This window comes from Pogona vitticeps, chromosome 2, assembly GCF_051106095.1.
Source record: "Pogona vitticeps strain Pit_001003342236 chromosome 2, PviZW2.1, whole genome shotgun sequence".
Classification (NCBI taxonomy): Eukaryota; Metazoa; Chordata; class Lepidosauria; order Squamata; family Agamidae; genus Pogona; species Pogona vitticeps.
The window spans coordinates 312588313-312606728 of NC_135784.1; the positions used below are offsets into that span (position 1 = coordinate 312588313).

The following is an 18416-nucleotide window of genomic DNA, read 5'->3' on the forward strand; positions in this document are numbered from 1 at the left end:
CGGAAAGTAAGGTGGCCGTTTTAGATCATCACTGAGCACTTCCATCTTCTAAGGTGTTGTCACCAGACGGTAAGTTGTGTAACCCTGCCAAAAAAAAAAAAGGCAAAAATTCAAATGATTCACGTTTTAAACGGTGTCGACCAAAGTTATTGACGAGCCCTTCTCACTGGTCTTGTCCTTCTGCACGTTTTCTGGTTCCCATTTTTGCTTCCCTCTGTTGCATGCAGGCACATGGAGTTATTTCGGATGGGGAGAAGAGCAGCGTATGTAACACCCTTAATGCTTTACTGCCGGTTCTGTGTTTTCCGATGCCTTTCCCCATGCTCCAGTCTGGGGACATCTGGGGTATTCATGCATAAGTGGAAAGGATCCTGAATCTTCTTCTGCTGTTTGATTCTGTCCGAATGCTTTTCTTTGGTTGGCCTGCCTTGCCAACGTCTTTCTTGGCGCGGGAGTTCATGCGCAGGATCCTTGGAACCGGGTTTTGTTTTCTGGTGGCACCAGAGGCATCCTTCTTATCAGGAGGAGTGGGGGCGCCATGTCTTCAGGCAGCTGCGGAGGCTCCCTTTCCTTGGCCTCTGCGCGTTACCTGCAAAAGAGTTGCTGAGCAGAACGGGGGAATGAGCTCCCGCTCTGTCCTGTGTGTGGGCACGGAGGGCAACTCTTGAGAAACCTGCCTCCTCACACCTTCCGGCTGCTGGATCCTGTCCCTCATCCTCCCTCCCTCCCTCCCCTTCTCGACAGCCCTGCTGCTGAGCTGGACAGCCGGACTCAGGGAGCCCAGGGGCTCCCCATGAGATGCGAAGGCCACCCCAGCAAAGCAGTGGCCGAAGGAGTCCTGCCAGTGTTTTGAGACCTGAGCAAGGCAGGCTCATGTTTCTGAAAATAATCTGCATTTCTTCTTCCAGCCTTTCCTGCCTTCTGGTTGCCACATTGCCACCCCGTCCCAATTTCTCTTTCTCCTTGCTTTCTCTCTCTCTTTTTTTCCAGACTTTTAACGGTAGAGCGTGTACAAAGTGCCACTGTTCTGACGTGAGCCTCTGTGCCATGTTGTTTGCCTATATGCATGAATTCCTAGCTGTCTTGCAAAGTGGAGCATGCTCCTGACCCTTTCTGGAACGCTTCCCCCGACCTCTTCTTCAGAGCTGAAGAAAGTGTGTGTTTGTCTGTGTGTGTGTCTCTCTCTCTGTGTGTGTGTGTGTGTGTGTGTGAGAGAGAGAGAGAGAGAGAGAGAGAGAGAGAGAGAGAGAGAGAGAGAGAGTATGGGGGGAAGCGGTGTCTTTCTTGCCAAATGTGTTATGATGCTGCATGAAACAAAGGCTGGCTGAAAGTTGGGCCCATGAGATGGTTTCGTGGTTTGTCTCCTGGGGGTAACTTTTTAAAAGCTACTCCATTCTTGCTTTTAAAATGCAAAACCTTCCTATTGCCATGTTTTCTCAGCTGTTTCGGAGAATGATTGTTTGCTTCCTTTCTCTGGGTGGAACAAAGCTGCAAATTTTGCCCCCTGGCACAGATTTTAATAAGCCGTGTGGTGTGAAGAAGGGCACCGGGTGTCCCCCTACCAGCCTCTTGAAAAGGTGCTTGGAATCATGTCCTCCTTCCCTTGTTCTGCCCTCTCTGCCTGATGCTCCCCGCGCCGCCACCCACTGGGGAGACCCCCGCCCCCCCGCCACTGCATGCCCCTATGCCATTGGAAGGAAAGGGAAGCAGACAGAAAACAAGGTTCCCACAAGATTGTGCCCTCAAACTGTACCTAAGCTCTTTGACTAATTTTCCCCAACTGGCTGCTTTCAATAGCAGTGATTTTTCTTTCTTAAAATACAGTCTTGACATGTGGGAGTTAAGTTTATGATCTCTGCCTTGTTGCCTTGTTTTTTTTTTTTTTTTGTTTTTTTTTGACCAACCTTAGAAAATGGATCTTAACGCAAAGGCAACTTGAACGGCAGCTTGTTACTGGCCCGCTGCCACATTTTCATGAGAACTGATGTGAAGACTCCTTGCAACGCCCCAGGTGGGCAGGCGGAAGGGATGCTTTATTCTCTTACATAATAAAGGGTAATAAGTGCCATCAAGGCAATTCTGACTTGCTGCGACCATTTCCCAGGAGGCCCAGTGGGGGAATTGAACTCTCAGCCTCTGGCTTCGCAGCCAGGGACCTTAAACGACGGAGCTGTCCAACCAGCATTCTCTTACGTGGGGCCCCTGAAACGGATGACTTACTTTTTTGATAAGGAAAGGGGGCCTCCTTCTAAAAAGGTCAGTACGGATTCAGTAAAGTCACAACGGTCCTTATTCCGAGCGGCGATCCTTGACCAGGATCCCACCCTCAGCCCCCGTGACTGACCGAGGGAGACTTAAGGGGAAAAAAGGATGGCGCGCCAGGTGCGGTGGCCTTCGTGGACCACTCGCTGACTTCAGGGGTGCCCGCTGGAAGGTCCTCTCAGCGGCGGAGGCTTCATCTGCTGTTTCAGCACCCTAATTAAAATGCATAAAGCTAAATTTCTACTTTATGTTGCAGGGAAGGAGGAGAACAGCCTGTTTCTGTAGAAACCGGTCCTTTGTTCAATCCAGGCAGAGAGTCTGGGACAAAAGGAGCCGAAGGAAGCCAGCCTCCTTGGCCACGGGTGGGACGCCTCCACCTGGAGAATCCAGGCCGCCCTTTCGATGTGTTGGCAAAGGAAAGAGAGAGGCGGTGGCGGCTTTTATCACGTTGGGAGGCGGCCGCCGCACCCCTCTTGGCTTGAGCCCCCTTTCCTGAGACAGTGGCTGATGGGGGATTGTCCCCACAGGCAGGGAGAGGGCTTTGGTGGCCCTCGTGAGGAGACGGCGTGCTCACCTCCCGTGCTTGCCATTCATGGATCCTCAGCGGGGCCTCGGCCTGGGTCTCCCCTTTGCAGCCCCAAGGGCAAAAGGCGCTAGAGCTTGAACAGGGACCAGGGGAAAGCGCCGGGAGGGAGCGGTCCCTGGTCGTTGTCTCTCTCCCCCTCTAACCCCTTTGGCCATTCACCCTTCCCGTCCTAGGGAGTGTCCGATTGGGCCTTCCAGGCCCAGACGTTTTGGCCCTGGCAGAATTCTTCCCTCTTTCCCCTTGGGCAGGGGATTGATGTGAGCTGGCCTTTGTTTCAGGAGCATCCGTACATTAGGGAACAGGGGCAGAGGTGTACCAGTGCTCGGGCACTGCTTTTTCCTCAGTCCCAAAGCTGCCGTCGACTTCCACGGGCAGTTCTCCTCTACCCGTGCTGAGTTGAGGGGGCATAGCTGTGATGGCCCCAGAAGGGAAGCTGCATCCTGTTAAAAATAATTTTTAAATAACAACATCTGGAAAGAGAAAGGAAGCTAGCAAGCAACCTTCCTAACTCCCCCTCTGCCATCTCTAAAATGTGTGTCCATCATGAAAACAGAGAAAATAAGGGAAATGGCCTGTTTCCCAGCACTCTTAATTTTTTCCACCCCAGACAAAGTCAGTCTGCTGGTGGGGCATCTCTTCTCAGGAGGCACAGCCCTCCTGGAGCACCCACATCTTCCGTGGTGATTTTAAGCCACTAAATTTGAAATCTTTCCAAGGAGAAGCATTCCTGATCACACAAACACACCCTCACACCTACCCCCGTTCATGCTTGCATTTCAGCCGTTGCTTTCACCTTGGTTCTGCTAAGATGCAAGCGCAGTCTGCTAAGGGAGGTGCTGTGGCCTGGAATGGAATAAAAGAAGCATGGATGGGTCCCCTCTCGTGGCCTGCGGTGGGAGGGCGGTGCTCCGACTCAGACATTTTCTGTCTTGCAGCTTTCGAAGACCACGACAGCGCCGTGGAAGACCGAGACAGCGACTACCGCAGCGAGACGAGCAACAGCCTCCCCCCGCCCTTCCACACCACCTCCCAGCCCAACGCCTCTGTGCACCAGTTCCCCGTGGCCTCCCGTCTGCAGCAGCAGGGGGTCTCCCGAGACGCCTGCGTAGAGTCCTTGCGTGGCTACGATTTGGACTACCACGAAAGCCCAGCTATCAGGTGGGTGTTCTTTTGAACCCACGTCTCCCCCAACATGCGGGCCTGCAGACGTTTGTGGCGGGAGAGCCCGGCAGCAAAGCCAGAAAGACTGACTGGGTGATTCAAAGTATTCTGTAGCTTCTCTGCCTGATCTGGCCTCGGGACGGCCGGCTGGCAGGGTGTCAGAGGCTCAGGGAGAAGATGGCATTGAGCACCTTGGCGTGATTTAGCAGACCGGCCCTTGTGTCTCTTTCCCCTGTTCTTGTTTTTAAAAATAACAGTCAAGATCGGGTGTTCTCGTAACTAGGAAGCGCAAGACAATCAGCCAGATTTACAAAAGTACAAGTGCTGCCTGCCACAAAACGAGAAACAGTTAATATCCTTGAGTAAGACTGAAATAATTCAGAGACAGGTGCTGGCGCTTGGATCCTTACGTGCATTAACTCATGGGAGGGGGGGATTGTGGAAGGAGAGCCTTTGCAGCCCTTTCTAGCCCTTATTGGGGTGTGTGTGTGTGTGTGTGTGTGTGTGTGTGCGTGTGCGTGTGCGTGTGCGTGTGTGTGTGTGTGTGTGTGTGTGAGAGAGAGAGAGAGAGAGAGAGAGAGAGAGAGAGAGAGGTGGCCCTCCCGTACCGTAGAAGGACGGAGCCCTTTCTGTGTTGAAAGCAATGGAAGGCTGGATCTCCCACCGTGACCTCTTCTGTGCCCGTGCATTCTGTTAAAAGGAACCACGGCACTCCTAGGCTGCATGGACAGAGAGAGAGAGAGGGTGGGATTGGAAGCAGCAGGAACCATCTCAAGAGTCAGGACTCGATCCCGGGCGCCTTATTTCTAGAGAAAGGGCCCCGAGAACCAGCGGCCTCGCCCATGGAGGTGGTTTGGCAGCTGGAGGTTTCCAGGGGATTGTGCGGGTCCCTTTAGCCAGGAAGAGGCCCCCCCCCCGTTGCTGGAGTGGAGGTGCGGTGTTTGTTGATTCCCCCCCCCCCGCCCCTCTTGGCGCTGCGCCCTCGGAAACCTGCTCGAGAGAGAGCTGGGCAGCCCTTTGGAGGCCACCAGCGAGGAGACAGGTGTGACCGTTGTTCCCTTTCCATCCACGGACGGCTCCCTTGGCTCAAGCGGCCTTCCGTTGGTGGAAAGATAGGAATGGATAAATCCCATGAGGATCGCCGTCATCACCATCCCCTTAGAACTGCCGAGTGGGCAGGGTCCCTGCGGACCGTCGAGTCCAGTGCCTGTCAAAGAGACCCCGTAGGGGAAGCGAACGCCCAACCCCTGGCCCTGCAGACAAGAGACCTCAACCTTCTCATCTAACCGGACTTGAATACCTGTATTAGTTGTGCCTATTGGTGAAAACACACCTGACAACTTCTTGAAGTCCCCCTGTCTCATCGCGCCCTTGTGGGGGGAGGAACTGTGTGTGTGTGTGTTTGTGTGTGTGTCTGTGTGTGTCTTGTTTTCTCAGAGAGCCGGCCGGCCCTTCCCCTTGTGACTGTGCAGGTCTCTTGCGCAAGGCTCGGCGTCCTTAGGAAGGGCCCTTGTGGGGAGCCACCGAGTGGGGCCGCAACCCGCTCTCTGTTCTTCTCCCCCACGTCACCGGGTGGCCTGCCCCACGGCCAGCAGAGGAAGGTTGCCATGGTTCTTCTCTGCCGAGTGGCAGAGTCGGGCTGCTCCTTGCCTGGTGGGTTTTGGGGCTGGCAGGAGGGGGTGGCGCCGTGCCAGGCAGAAAAGAGCGTTCTGAGGCTGCCCTGTTGAGTCCCGCCGGTCACCCTTTAATGCGCTGAAACCTCGGCAGAACGTTTTTGCCCAGTGCCTCTCCAGCCAAGATTTCCGTGACCCCCAAGAGGAGCTACTGGAAGCTCAGAAAGGCACAAGGGTTTGTTTTGTGCCCCTTTCCCACCCACTCACATGGTGGCCCCCTCACTACCATGGTGGTTGGGCGGGCAGGGACCTGTCCTACCCCCCCAGGGCAAGGCCTTTGCGGTTGCCCATTGCCCAGCGTGACGTTACCTGAGACCTCTGTGCTGCCTCTCACCCTTTCACATCTCTTTGCCTTCTGAAGAAGATATGGTAGCCTAGACTCCACTCTGAGTGGCCAAACGGCCCTGGAATCGGCGTCCCAGTCTAGTCAGATGACCAGTCGCCAGCTGTCGCTAGAAAGCCAGCACTCGCTGGAGTTGCCCGATAGGTGGGTGGCCTTCTTTCAGCCTCGCTGTGTCCTGTGTCGTGCGGCATGGCTTTGCTGTGGTGCCTCTGTGTGTGTGTGTGTGTGTGTGTGTGTGTGTGTGTGTGAGAGAGAGAGAGAGAGAGAGAGAGAGAAAGGGGCTGAGGTGGCTCTCTGTGCTTGCATGCCGCCCCCAGGCTGGCTGTGCAAACTTGCTCTTCCCGCTTCCGGGGGCTCGTGGCAACGCTGGTGTCCAGAGGGTTCCTTCTTGAGACGCCCGGGATGTGTGTGGTCTCTAGTCATCACATTTTGTTGTTGCTGTTCGCCTGCCCTGTCTTTTATAAAGGCTTTAGATGAACGTCACTTGTATCATATGGTGATCCTGGCTGAGAGCCCCTAAAAGAGGCGGGTGTCCTGACAGACCGAGGTTCAGATGGCACCCACGCAGGGCCTCCGCTTAGGAGACGCATTGTGTTGAAAGAGGGGAAGGAAGGGTATTTCTCATGGCTTCCCCCTGAAGGCCCTCCATGCCTCTGCAAGACAGGTGGGGTGCCCTTCCAGAGCCACATGGGGGAGGGAAGTAGAAGGCAGAGAGAATCATCTTAAATCAGCCCCTCTCCCACGCTAGGAGTTTCTCTTAGGTGATGACAAGGTCTTGAACTCCAGCCTAGAGAATGTTCAACTCTCTTCCCACAAACTTTATCATTCCAAACTCTGTGTGTGTGTTCTGTGTGGTCAAGTCAGGATGGACTTAGAGCGACCATAACAGGGCTTTCAAGGTAAGCGAGGTCTTTAAGGAGTGGTTTCACCAATTCCGTCCCACCCAGGGAGTTTCCATGGCCCAGTGTGGGAATTCAAACCCAGAGGCCTCGTCTGTCCCTCTGCCCACTACACCACACTGGGAACAGCATCCTGAGCTATAGTGTGATATTACAATACCACTAAAATAAAAACAAAGGTGTTTTCTGGCAGGGTTAATAAAGAACTTCAGTACTGTCAGTGTATGCTAGGAAATGTCTGTATATTTTATTGCTGTGTTTGTCTTGTCTTGATGAATCTCTCCGGTGCAAAGATTGTGTTAAAGCTCTTTTCTGCCTATCCTGCTCTCTCCTTTTTTTCTCTTTACCCTTCCATCCTATTTACATTCTTTCCTCCCTGTGTCTCAGACAAGAAGCTTTAGTTAGCAATGGAAAAATCAGGATCATACCCTTTGACTATGACGCCGGGCTGGAAGAATACGATGAGAACTACGAAGAACTGGGCAAGCAACTGATAGAGGATTTTCTAGAAAAAAGCCGCAGAACTAGAAGTTGGCAGGAAACCACAAGCCCCAGGCGCTCAAAGAGGCAAGGGTTCAGTCACCATGAAAGGTCAAGGCTTCCGGACGTTCCTTGCTATCCAGAGAAGTACGACACTATCGACAGGAGAAGGAAGAAGAAGCTGAGATACAACAACTTTGAAGAGTGTGGGCGGACAGGGCTGCCCAAGAGGGACATCCTGAAGCTTTCCGCAGGGACAGTCCCCTCCGGTACTCTTAAGACCAGAATGGAACGTCAGGTGCATCCGGATTACCTTGAAAAAGAAAGATATCGCAGCAGCCCCATCGAAAGCGAAGACCAGCTGCCTGGCTACCCAGTTTTGCGTCCGTACAAAAACGGCCTTCTGGTCAAGAGTGGTAAGTTGGCCAACAGCAAACAGGCAAGTTCTTACTCCGGATCTGTCCGCTTTGGGGCCGAAGACAAGGCGCATCCGGAAGAGACGTCTAACGGTTTTGTGCCGCTGGATGTTCTTGAGGAATTCGATAGCAGTGCCTCTGATGAACTTCAGAATTCTCCTCTTTCGGACGAGGAGGACGAAATGGAAGAAATAGCCATACTTTCACAAGCCTGGCGCGAATCCGGTCTGTGCCAGGGCCTTCCTGGGGACTTCGCTGGCCACCACGCAAGAAACGCCTTGTCCCCGTTGCACAGGGAGAAGAAGACGCCACTGCATCGGGCAAGAGGAGGAAAGTATGGCTGTCTCAAGCAAGACGCGACCCTCTCTCCGGTGGAAGAGCCCACAGAGGAATACGTTGACGCCATGGACGAACTGCAGTGCTTAGTCGAGACCGTGTCTGAATACTTGGCAGAAAAAGAGGAGGAGATTAGCAAGATCGGGACCCTTGAGAACAGTAAGAATGCCAGCGAGGGGGCCCCTTTCCAGCAGGCCAGGGCTGGCGATAAACCGGTGGGAGAAGGTGCTCCTCCAGAGCAGGCCAAAGATACAAAACTAGCCAGTGCCTCAGAGGACCGTGGGAGTAGCAAAGGCATGTCTGAGGCTTTGCCCGACTTGACCGGTGTGAAGAACACCGTTAACTCCTTGTTCAGTTCGCTCACTGAGAAAGTGGGCTCAGGAACAAAGCACTTAACGGCCTCCGTGGAAAGACTGGTCGCTTCAGTGCCAGAGAAGCCAGAACCCCCCGGCCCGTCCGAGGGAGGCGCGGCCAGCCTGTTTTCTGCCAAACCTAAGTCTGACGGTGCCTCTGCGGAGGCGGAGGCGAAAGGTAACGCTGACACACCGTTGGCTGCTGCCCCTCCGAGTAGCTCTGAGAAAGGAGCTAGGGAGGCGTCTGTAGCCTCTGCTGCTCAGGATCCGGCCGCACCTCCTGCCCAGAGCCCGTTCTCCTCTCAGGGTCCAGGTTCGGTGGTGAATTCTGTGTTGGGCATGTTCAGTCCGTTAAAAATCTTCTCTGAAAAAGAGACACCCAAGAGGGATACAGTAAAACAGGAGGAGATATCTGTGAAGGTAGAAATCTCGCATGCCAGCGCTCCCGAAGTTAAGGGAGAGGAGAAGGTGTGTGAAGATCACCCGAAGCCTACCGGTGGGCCTCCGAACGTAAGCCTGAGCGAGAAGGCGGTGCCCCAAGCCCCTGGCGGGGGTGAAGCCACAGCGACCGCAGGGAGTGGCCCCGTGTCCTCCCTTTTTGGTAAACTCTCCAGCTCTGTTAGCTCTTTCAGCTTGAAAGCCAGTTTGGAGAACTTGGCTGTTCCCAAGCCACCGGCTGAACCACAGAAGCCACCTGACGCACCTCAGATCTCAAATCAGCCAGGTAAAATCGATAAAGAGCATTCAGATGCTTCAGGAAATCAACCCTTGGCAAGAAAAGGGCTGGGAAGCAAGCAGAATGACCTCAAGAAGGAGACGAGTACTCAACCGGCAGCCCAGGGAGAATCGCCTGATAACTTTTTTAGCCCACTTAAAAAGTCTTTCAGCCAGTTGTTGCTTCCTTCTTCCACTTCTGAATCTGTGCGGAAAGAGACACCTTTGGGCTCGGGGAAGAGTCACCAGTCCGAAGAGGACATCAGAAGAACCAGTTCTACAAGCAGTGAACCTAATTTCCCTTTCACTGGTAAGCTTCAGATTCCCTTTTTGAGTGGCTTTGGCTTTTCAGACAGCAAACAGCAGGATAACAAAGAAAAAACAGGGATTTTCGCTTCCGTCCTAAAAGCTGTCTCTGTCGAAAACCTGACAGCTTCAAAAGACCAAACTGACCAGCCAATTTCTAGCCTCAAACCTCAGGATGCCAAAAGGGACTCTAAAGCCAGCAACCTGGAAGTGGTCAAAACAGACGGGTCAAGGCCTTCTTCCGTTCCAGCTGCACCGGAGAGTAAAGAAAAGCTGCTGAGGGGGAAAGATAGTGTGACAGAGAATGGTTGGGGTGCCCCAGAAAGTGGAAATAGAAAGCAGGTTGTTTCAGGCACGTCAAGGACTGGACACAAGGAGCAGGACCACCGTCCTGCGAGGGCTCAAGGTCACAGGGATCCGAAAGGCGGAGAGCCGCCCGTGGCGACTGTGCCAAAAACATCTGAGTTGCCGGCGGTGGTAGAAAAACCTGTGCCTGCCGGCGGCATCGGAGAAGGCAGGACGATGGAGGGTCCTCAGAAGAAGCCCCCCCAGCAGGGCTTACTTTCTGGGCTGTTTCGCCGTGCTTCCTCGGATCACATCCTCCACAAGGAAGAGCCCAATGACAAACGTGAGGCAGACAGCCAGAAAAGTGGGTCCCCTGGTCTCCTTTCAGGCTTGCTTAGATTTGCTTCCAATGAAAATGTGCCTGAATGTAGGCCGGAGAAGACAAAAACAACCCCTTTAGGGGGCATAATGAAGGTTTTTGAAAGGAACGAGGACGCGCCTAGTTCTGGAGACAAACCTGTTAACTCACACGTGGACCCCAATAGCCAAGGGAGTCCTGGGGGGGAACAGGAGCCACGCAACTTCGTCAGGAGCTGGATGCCCAAGCCCGAGGCGAAAGGAGAGGAGCGAAGGGCGGAGAACTCTACGGCGAAAGAGCACCTGCCAAAGACGGATGTGAAGAGAATGGAGCCTGAGCGGGGGCCTTGCCAAAGGCGTTCTGCCTCTCAGGAGGCCCTGAGTTTGCAAGAAAAAGCACACGATTTGTCAGAGAAAGCGCCTCTTTACAGACGAGGTACAATTTCTGACATTTATCAATCAGTTATAACTGAAAGGTCTAGTGAATTTATGAATTCTTCTTTAGCAAATGCCAAAATGTATGGCCAGTCAGGACAGTACCTTTCCTTGGAGGACACAAGGCCTGCTTCCAGTTTTGACTGGGGATATGGCGCAGGGGGATTTTCTGCAAACGCTCACCAGATTCCCTTGCCCGTCTACTATGTCTTGAACCAGAACTCAGTCCCCTTGGCAGAGTTTCTGTACCGGACGGAATCAAGTGAAACAGTAATGAATTTGTGCAAGAAAGATGGAAGTGCAAACACGGTGGACTGGAGATCCAACGCCAGTTTGGATATGCAAAGCATGGACTTCAGTGCCATGTCGTATGAATCACTCGATCAGTTGGGCTTTCAGGATGCGTGTCTGGAAGAAAACGAGGCCTGGGCAACTCATTCTTTGGATGGCGGTCTTCCTCCCTTTGACCGCAACTACATTTTGGAAGACGTGCCCATGGATTTAAGCTATTCGTCCGCTTGGAATGGGAATACGTGGACCTTAATTGACGAAGAGTCGTTGAGCACGGATGGGAGTTACGTGTATTCGTCTTACAGCCAGGAGTATCAGGACTGGCTGGCGCTTCTTGAGCGCGGCGTGTGGTGGCCCTCCGAAGATGGCGTTTGTGGGTACTACATGTACAGCGACGGCCTGTATGTCTATTCTCTACTCACGGATCTTACTGGGCAGTATGTCTACGTATGCATGCCGGACACGGACACTCAGCCAGATTTTTGGGATTATAGTTATCCAGAGGATACTTGGCCAAGCTCTGTTTTGGAAGACGACATGATTGCCATTTGCGGGTTCAAAGTGCCTCTTAGTAACGAAGATGAGTTGTTCTGGTTTGCGGAGGAGGAGCCGTTGGAGAACGACTTTGGAAACAAGCCGCTTGACTTGTCCGTGGCTTTGCAACGAAGCGACCAACTCATGAACATGAACTTGGAGACTTTTTCACAAATGTTTGAAGAGTCCATGTATTACCAGCGAGAGCAGCCCTTAGACTTTTCAGGGTACAAACTCCAAAAGCTCAAGGTGGACTTGAGGCCTGAGAAGGAGAAGGAGCGTCACCCCGAGGAGCCTCCCCTGATGCTTGACCTTCGCGTTCATTCCAGAACGGCTCCAAGTGGGAAGGTGAAGGAAGAGGCTCAGTCCAGGCAGGCGGACAGAACTCCGGACGCCATTGTGCGTGAGGGTGGGCAGTCAAGGCGGTTCGGTTTCCATATCTTCCCGTCTTCTGCTCCTTCTGAGCCTCCAGTGGAGTCTCGGAGTAAGACAGAAATCACAAAGGCTGAAGAAGATAAAAAGCCGCCCGTGAATAAGGTCACCTCTTTATTTTCTGCCCTGGGTGGCCTGATTCCCAAAACATCAGAGGCACACGAGTCACTGGAGGACGTGGCTGTGAAGAAAGCAGGTGGCCACTCAGAATTGTTGGAGCACCAAAAGGATGGTCTTTCACCGAGGAAACCCAGAAGAACAGGGGAGGAGGCCCAGACCCGCCCGCCTGTTTCTGCTGAGGGCCAGTCAGAGGTCAAGAGTGCAGCCAAGTCGGCCAGGGGAGATTCTGCCAAGAATGAAAAGCCAGAGCAGCGTCCGAGGGCTCGCCAGAAGAAGGCGGAGCTGGCCAGATCTCCTTCTCATATCACCTTGGGACCCGCTGAGCATAAGCTCCATCCGCTAGAGAATCATCATAAGCCCCCTGCCGTTCTAAGTCAACAGAAACCCAGAGTGAGTTTGGATGAGCCCAAGAAAACTCAGGCGGCCCCTAGCCAAACAACCCCTGAGAGTGAGGGCATGATATTTAAAAGCGCTCTGAAGATTTTTAGTCTGGGCGAAGACTCCTCGTCCACCACAGGGGCGTCTGATAAAAGCGAAGGGCCGCCTGGGTTCTTTGACTTCTTCAAAACACAGGTGAACAAAGCACCACCACCGACACCCTCACCGCAGCCATCGCCTGCCCCACAACCCAGTTTGATGAAAAAAGAAGCTGAGAAGAAGCCCCAGGGAAAGGCGGAAACCTCCGGCATCTCTTCTTTCTTTGGTTCCATCGGGGAGCTTTTCAAAGTTGACGCAGCCCCTTCTCCGCCAAGTGCCACCATCCCACCTCCGAAGAGGGGAGGCCAAAGCTCACCAGAAATCAAGGCGAGGACGGACCAGGGTGGCAGAGAGCAAAGTAAGAACACAGTTTCTGCCTCTCCTGCCCCTGCCGGGCAAGCTGATGCAGGTGTGGCCATGAAGCCCATGGCCCCCAGGGAAGAGCCACCGGGCATGGTAAGAAAGGAAGCTGTCGAACCCCAGAGAATTCCCTCGGGGAGTCCCGAACGCAAGCCCTCCAGGGATGCGGAGCACAAGCCCCCCTTGCGTGTGGAAAACAAACCTCCTCCGATGCACACTGGTCCGGGAGCGGGCACAACAAATCAGCCACCGGCACACCCCAGTCATGGACCGCCTCCTTCATCAGGACAACCAGCGGGTGTCCAAACAGGAGCTACGGCCGACAAAACGCAGCCAAGCAGAGGCAGCCAGCAGGCGAAGGACTTCGGGTTTAACTTGCCTTTTGGCTTATCCCAGGCTGCGGCGCCTTCGAAGCCACAGCAGGCACAGCCGTCAGCCAGTCGGAGCATCTTTTCTTTCTTCTCTGGCCCAGAGAAAGCCCCGGGCCCTGCTCCTGCTCCTGCTCCTGCTCCTACGGCTCCTCATGCCAAGCCCCCTGAGGAGGAAGGTCTGTTCCGGATTCCTTCTTTTCTGTCAGGAGGGCCCACTGCAAAGAAGAACATGCCTCAAAGTAGCTCGAGCTTCAGCTTTTTCGGTCTGACCTCCTTCTTGGATGAAAAGCCGCCAGCCGCTCCTCCGACGGGAAATCTGGCGCAATCACAGAAGACAAACAACCTCGCAAAGTCACATCCACAGCAAGCCGGTGCGAAGCCGTCCATGAAACCCGGGGTCTCTGTTGATTCTGACATGGGACGTGCCAGGCAGAAGAAGCTGGAAAAGCAGGACGCAGTGGCCATTGGTGTTATAGAGGCCGTGCTTGGGAAGAAAGAGGCTGCTGGCCAGCAGGAGAAGGCCGGGGAGCCCAACGCCTCTGCCGCGGACGAGGGCCCAGGAAGCGCTCGAGCCGGACCGGCTTCCAGACACGAGAAGCGGGAGGCAGTTGCCGTGCCTGGCGGGCAAAAGGCTGCTGGTCTGCAGAGCGCAGAGGACATCGAGTCCAATGGCCAAGTGGTCAGGCTTGCTGCAGAGAGTGTTTCAGAAGCCGAAGCTGAGATGGAAGGGCCACCCGTGGCCAGGCAGGATCCTGCTGATGACAGAAGAAATACAGAAGACCAGCCAGTCGGTCTTGAGCCTGGCTCTGATGTTCCCAAGCAGCCGGCGGAGAACGGACCCTTTCCTCTGGTGGAGGCTCCACCACCCACAGACCAGCTCCAGGGGGGTGCAGAGAAGAGGGCCGAAGGAGCCTTGTCCTCCGAGAAGGAAGACACTCCATCCGACCAGAACAAGATCTGCGAAGATGGAGGAGGACATCCCGTTGAGGAGGGGACATCTGTGGATGTAGCGGCTGCTGAGGCTGAAGGCCGTCTGCTGCAGGCAGTACCTGAGGTAAAATCCAGCGTTCCTGAGGTGAAGCGCTCTGATTCCAAGCAGCCGGATAACAATGCTACAGCAGTTGCTGGATTGCCGACGGCTGAGGGTCAGAGGCCTCCTCCAAAGGCGCCGGCGACTTCTCCCTCACCCGAGAAGCCCAAGGAGGCGGAGGGTGACAGATCGGTTCTCGATACTTCTGTGGAGATGTTTTCGAGCTTCATGACCAAAATGAAGCCCACGAAAACTTTGTCTGGCTTCTTTTCCCAGCCCCAGCAGGGCCCAGCGGCGCCCGGCGCACAAAAGAAAAGCACCTCCTTCTTTGGGCTCTCGTCTTTGCCGAGCGGGCCTGCTCCATCGTTTACGAGCGATCTCTTTGGCATGTTCAAAGGAACGCCGGAAGAGGCCTCTTCCAAGCCCGGCGGCCTCTCGAAGCCTCCGGATCCTAGCCCTGGAGCCAGAGAGGCGGCAAGACTAGGAGGCCTCAGCAAAGGCCCCACGAAACCAGCCCAGAAAATCTCTGGAGCCGAACCACCTGCAGCCAAGGCTCCTGGTCTCCTGAAAGAGCCAGAGGAGGAGGTCCTCCAAGGGGAGCCCCAAGAGGGGAGCACCCGGGGGGTCCTGAAGCAAGAAGGGGCCTCGCTGCGGCCGAGCGGTACTTTGGTAGAAGAACGCCCGGCCACAGCAGAAGCAGGCGTAAAGGAAGGGCCCGAGGAAGGCCAGGAGCATCTGCGGAGTGCTTCAGAAACACGGATCTCCAGTAAAGGTCAGGACCTTGAAGGCACCCAGCGGGAGGCTCCTTCGCTGGCCTCGGATGAAGCCAAAAAGACAGACCTGGGTGGTCAAGAAATGGAAAATGCAGCCGATGTAGAAACGGCTGTGTTGGAGGAGAGGATTGAGGTTTCTGTGGAGCCTTTAGGGAAGGATGGGGTTCCTGCTGCTGAAGAGGACCAGGCGGTCCTAGAACAGGAAACTGACACTAGCATCGCCCACGTGAGTGGGGAGGCCACACCTGGGGGCCTGGAACCTCAGGTTGACCAGGCAGAGGAACGCCCACCGGAGCCCAGTCCGGTGGAGAATGAAGCTGACTTCAAGGTTCGTCCGTCAGAGAGCTTGGGGGCCCTCCATGAAGTTGAGTCCGAAGTTGCTGCAAACGAGGTCCAGGCTTTGCCTCACGAAGAGAAAGACCGCTCCCTTGAGACGAAGTCATTCTCCCCCGAGCATAAAGCACCTTTGACCATCAAAGAAGACGCCCTCAAGGAGGAGCCCTTAAAAAGTACCCTAGATCATAAGGGCAAACCTGCCAGCGTTCCCACTGACGCCGGCCACCCCAAACCCGTCTTTGAAATCCCAAGCATGCCGACCTTGTCGAAATTCAACTTCATGTCCTCCACGGAGAGCAGCAAGCCGTTCGGTTCCTTTTTCTCTCCACCGCAGCCTTCGGGAAGCAAGGGTGCAGCCGAGCCAGGCATCCTGTCCACCTTCAACAAGTTTTCCTCTTCTCTGTTTGGTGGCGCAAGCGACGAGAAGGCCGGGAAGGCGGAGGGTGGACACGGGGCGGCCTTTGGGAAGAAGCTGGATTTCTCGCTCCCGTGGCAAAAGGACACCAAGGAGGCGGGGGCCACGAAGGAGCCAGAGGCACGGCTGAAAACGTCCTCCAGGCAAGAGAGGCCCCCAGACGCTTCCTCCGAACGAGATTCGGGGGTCTCCGAGACTTCTTCCAAGCCTCTGGAGCAGGCGCCCAGCGGGATTGGCACCGAGGAGAGTCCAGACTTTGCTTCCACCGGCCGGCCGGCTGAGCCAGCTGCTGATGCAGACCTTTCTTCTAAGCAGCCTGATGGTTTAGCCAAAGAAGGTTTAGAGGGTCCCGCTTCCGCCCCTGAGGATGTGACCAGCAAAGAGTTGGCGGCCGCTGTGGCCGAGGAACCCGAAGGGTCGCTGAGGGGAGGCGTTTCCGCAGAGCCTTCCGCCTCCTCTCGGGAAGAGCCTCCAGAAGAGACGCCCGCTGTTCCGGATCTGGCAGAGCAGAAGCAGAGCGCCCCTAGCCCAGAGGCCGAAGCCTGGGCTCCCGGATCGCCGCCGGCTGAGATCCGCACCGCAGAGCCCCCCAAGCAGAAAAGGCCAGTAGCAAGAATGGCATCATAAATGGTGTCAACTTGGTTGGCCATTTATCATGCAAGTGTCGTAGCCGCTGCTCTCTGACCGCCTCGCGTAGCCTCCTCTGGACGGCCCGGGGCCTCCGTAGTGCTCTGTGTTAGAGGAGGCCGGGAACCCCGACGCGGCTTGAGCGTCCGCCCAGAGCCCGGCCGGTCCCTTCCCCTCTCCCCAACTTCTGCTGTCCTTCTACTCATTTGAAAGGCTGTGATGAGCTCTCCCTTTTGTTTTCCCTTCGTGTTGTGCCGCTTTCAGTATTGTTTTCATTAGGTTTTTAGATGCCTCTGTGTGTGTGTTTGTTTGTTTGTTTGTGCGAGTGAGTGAGTGAGTGTGAGAGAGAGAGAAGATGCTGGTGTCAGTTTTGAGGGCAGCCTGCTCCTCCAGTTGACATGGCATTTGGATGATGGCGGGGGTGGGTGAGTTAAAGACACGATGCTTCAGAGAAATATTGCTTCAGAGAGAGGGAGAGAGCTTCTTTGGAGGCTCTGAAGTTGACAGTAAAAAACTCGATCCCTTCTGAGCCACGGAAAGAGTTGAGGAATGAGTCCGTGCCGGGGGGGGGGGAGTGTTCCCATGCCGTGGTGGGCTGGGCACATGGAGGAAGGAGTGCTGCTGCCGTCCATCCGGCCGTGTGGAGCTTCGCACCTTGAGATCCAAGTGTGCGCCATGGTCTGTCCCTCTCCTGTTGTTCTCTGGGGAACGTGAGTCACGACTGGCAGGGCGGTTCCGGGCTGGCGCTGCCACCTTCTGAGGCCGAGGTCCTGCAATAGAAAGGCAGGAGGGGTGACAAAAGAGGGAGCTGTGTTTGCCTGAGGCAACGTTTTGTGGTACCTTCTCTGAGCACACAATCTGTTTTGCTGTTGTTGCTCCTAATGGGACAGCAGTGGGGAGTAATTTGGCATAACGTGAGGGAGGGAGGGAGGGAGGGAGGAAGGAAGAGATCAGCATTCCCCCTCATCCTTTGGTCTTGTGCCAGCAGGGCTGGGTGTGAGCGCATGTGTGCCAGCCTGTTTTTCTGTTGAGCTGTTTCTGGTGGCCGCTGCCTTTTGGCTTAACTTTTGTCTTGCTTCCTCACAGTCCTGTCAGCAGTAGTAAGTTTGGCTCTTCCTGCAACATCAGTCAGGGGAGCTCTCCGCCGAGTGATCTGGACCATTCCCATGGGAGCACTCCCTGCTCCGAGCATGACAACGAGCTCCTGGAGGAAGGGCTGTCGGCTACGCCTCGCCTGGAGGAGGAGGAGGACCGTGGACCACTGGACAGAGAGGAGGAGGAGGAGGAGGAGGAGCCCCAGGAAAGACCCAGGGAAGGAGAAAGGGGGCCGGACCGCGAAGAGGCCGAGAGAGCGAGGGGAGCAGGGGGGCTGCCCCCTCCAGAAGTGGAGAAGCCACAAACAGTGGCTGCCAAGCAAGTGGATGGGTAGGTGGCCTACATTTGCCTTTGGGGTGGGCGAGTCGGTGGCAGAGGGTGGAAGGCCACTGCTTGTGGTTTCCTTGGTCAGAATCAAAAGTGGGAAACTCAGGGGCCTCTTGCAGAAATTTCAGACTGGGTGGAGACGGGGAGCGGTGGCTTGCTGAAGGATCCAACCGGCTGCTGGACGACGTACTCCCTGCTTCTTTCTTTAGTTGGCTTGGCCTTTATTCGGCAGGCATGCTGGCCAACTCAAACCCAGCCCTTCTGAATCTCTTTGGGGGAATTGCTTTCCATCCTGCTTCTTTTGGCATTCTTGGGCTCCTCTTAAGTTTCTGGCATCCATGAATTTACTTTTCGTTTTCTTTCCGCAAGGCACCTCGATGAAAATGAGCTCCTGCCTTTTTCCGCTGCAAGGGCCCGCTGGATCCGAGCCATTACTAAAGTGAGAGTTCGCTTTCAAGAGGTAAGGATGCCGACGTGCGGCCCCCTTCCTTCCTTTTTTCCTCTCCCTTCCTCTACTTGCAAGCTCTGGCATGTCAGATTGGGAGGTTCTCCTCCATTGGCTGCCAAAGCCAACCTCCTGCGGGGAGTTCCAATGACAGCAGGTGCAGGCGAGGCGTGGCCT

At 55.0% G+C, this 18416-nt stretch overlaps 1 protein-coding gene across 2 annotated transcripts in view; it reads left to right on the forward strand.

Annotated features, from left to right (window-relative positions):
• Positions 1 to 16954, forward strand: part of LOC140705024 (uncharacterized) — an 80423-nt gene extending 63469 nt beyond the window's left edge. The window contains exons 8-10 of one of the 2 annotated variants that reach the window (XM_078384187.1): positions 228 to 263; positions 3784 to 4006; positions 7312 to 16954. In XM_078384187.1, the coding sequence (XP_078240313.1) occupies positions 228 to 263; positions 3784 to 4006; positions 7312 to 16372 (9320 nt within the window). In that variant the 3' untranslated portion in view covers positions 16373 to 16954. The remainder of the gene's footprint in view (positions 1 to 227; positions 264 to 3783; positions 4007 to 7311) is intronic. The other variant, XM_078384188.1, reaches the window with a different exon arrangement.
• Positions 16955 to 18416: the final 1462 nt, after the last annotated feature.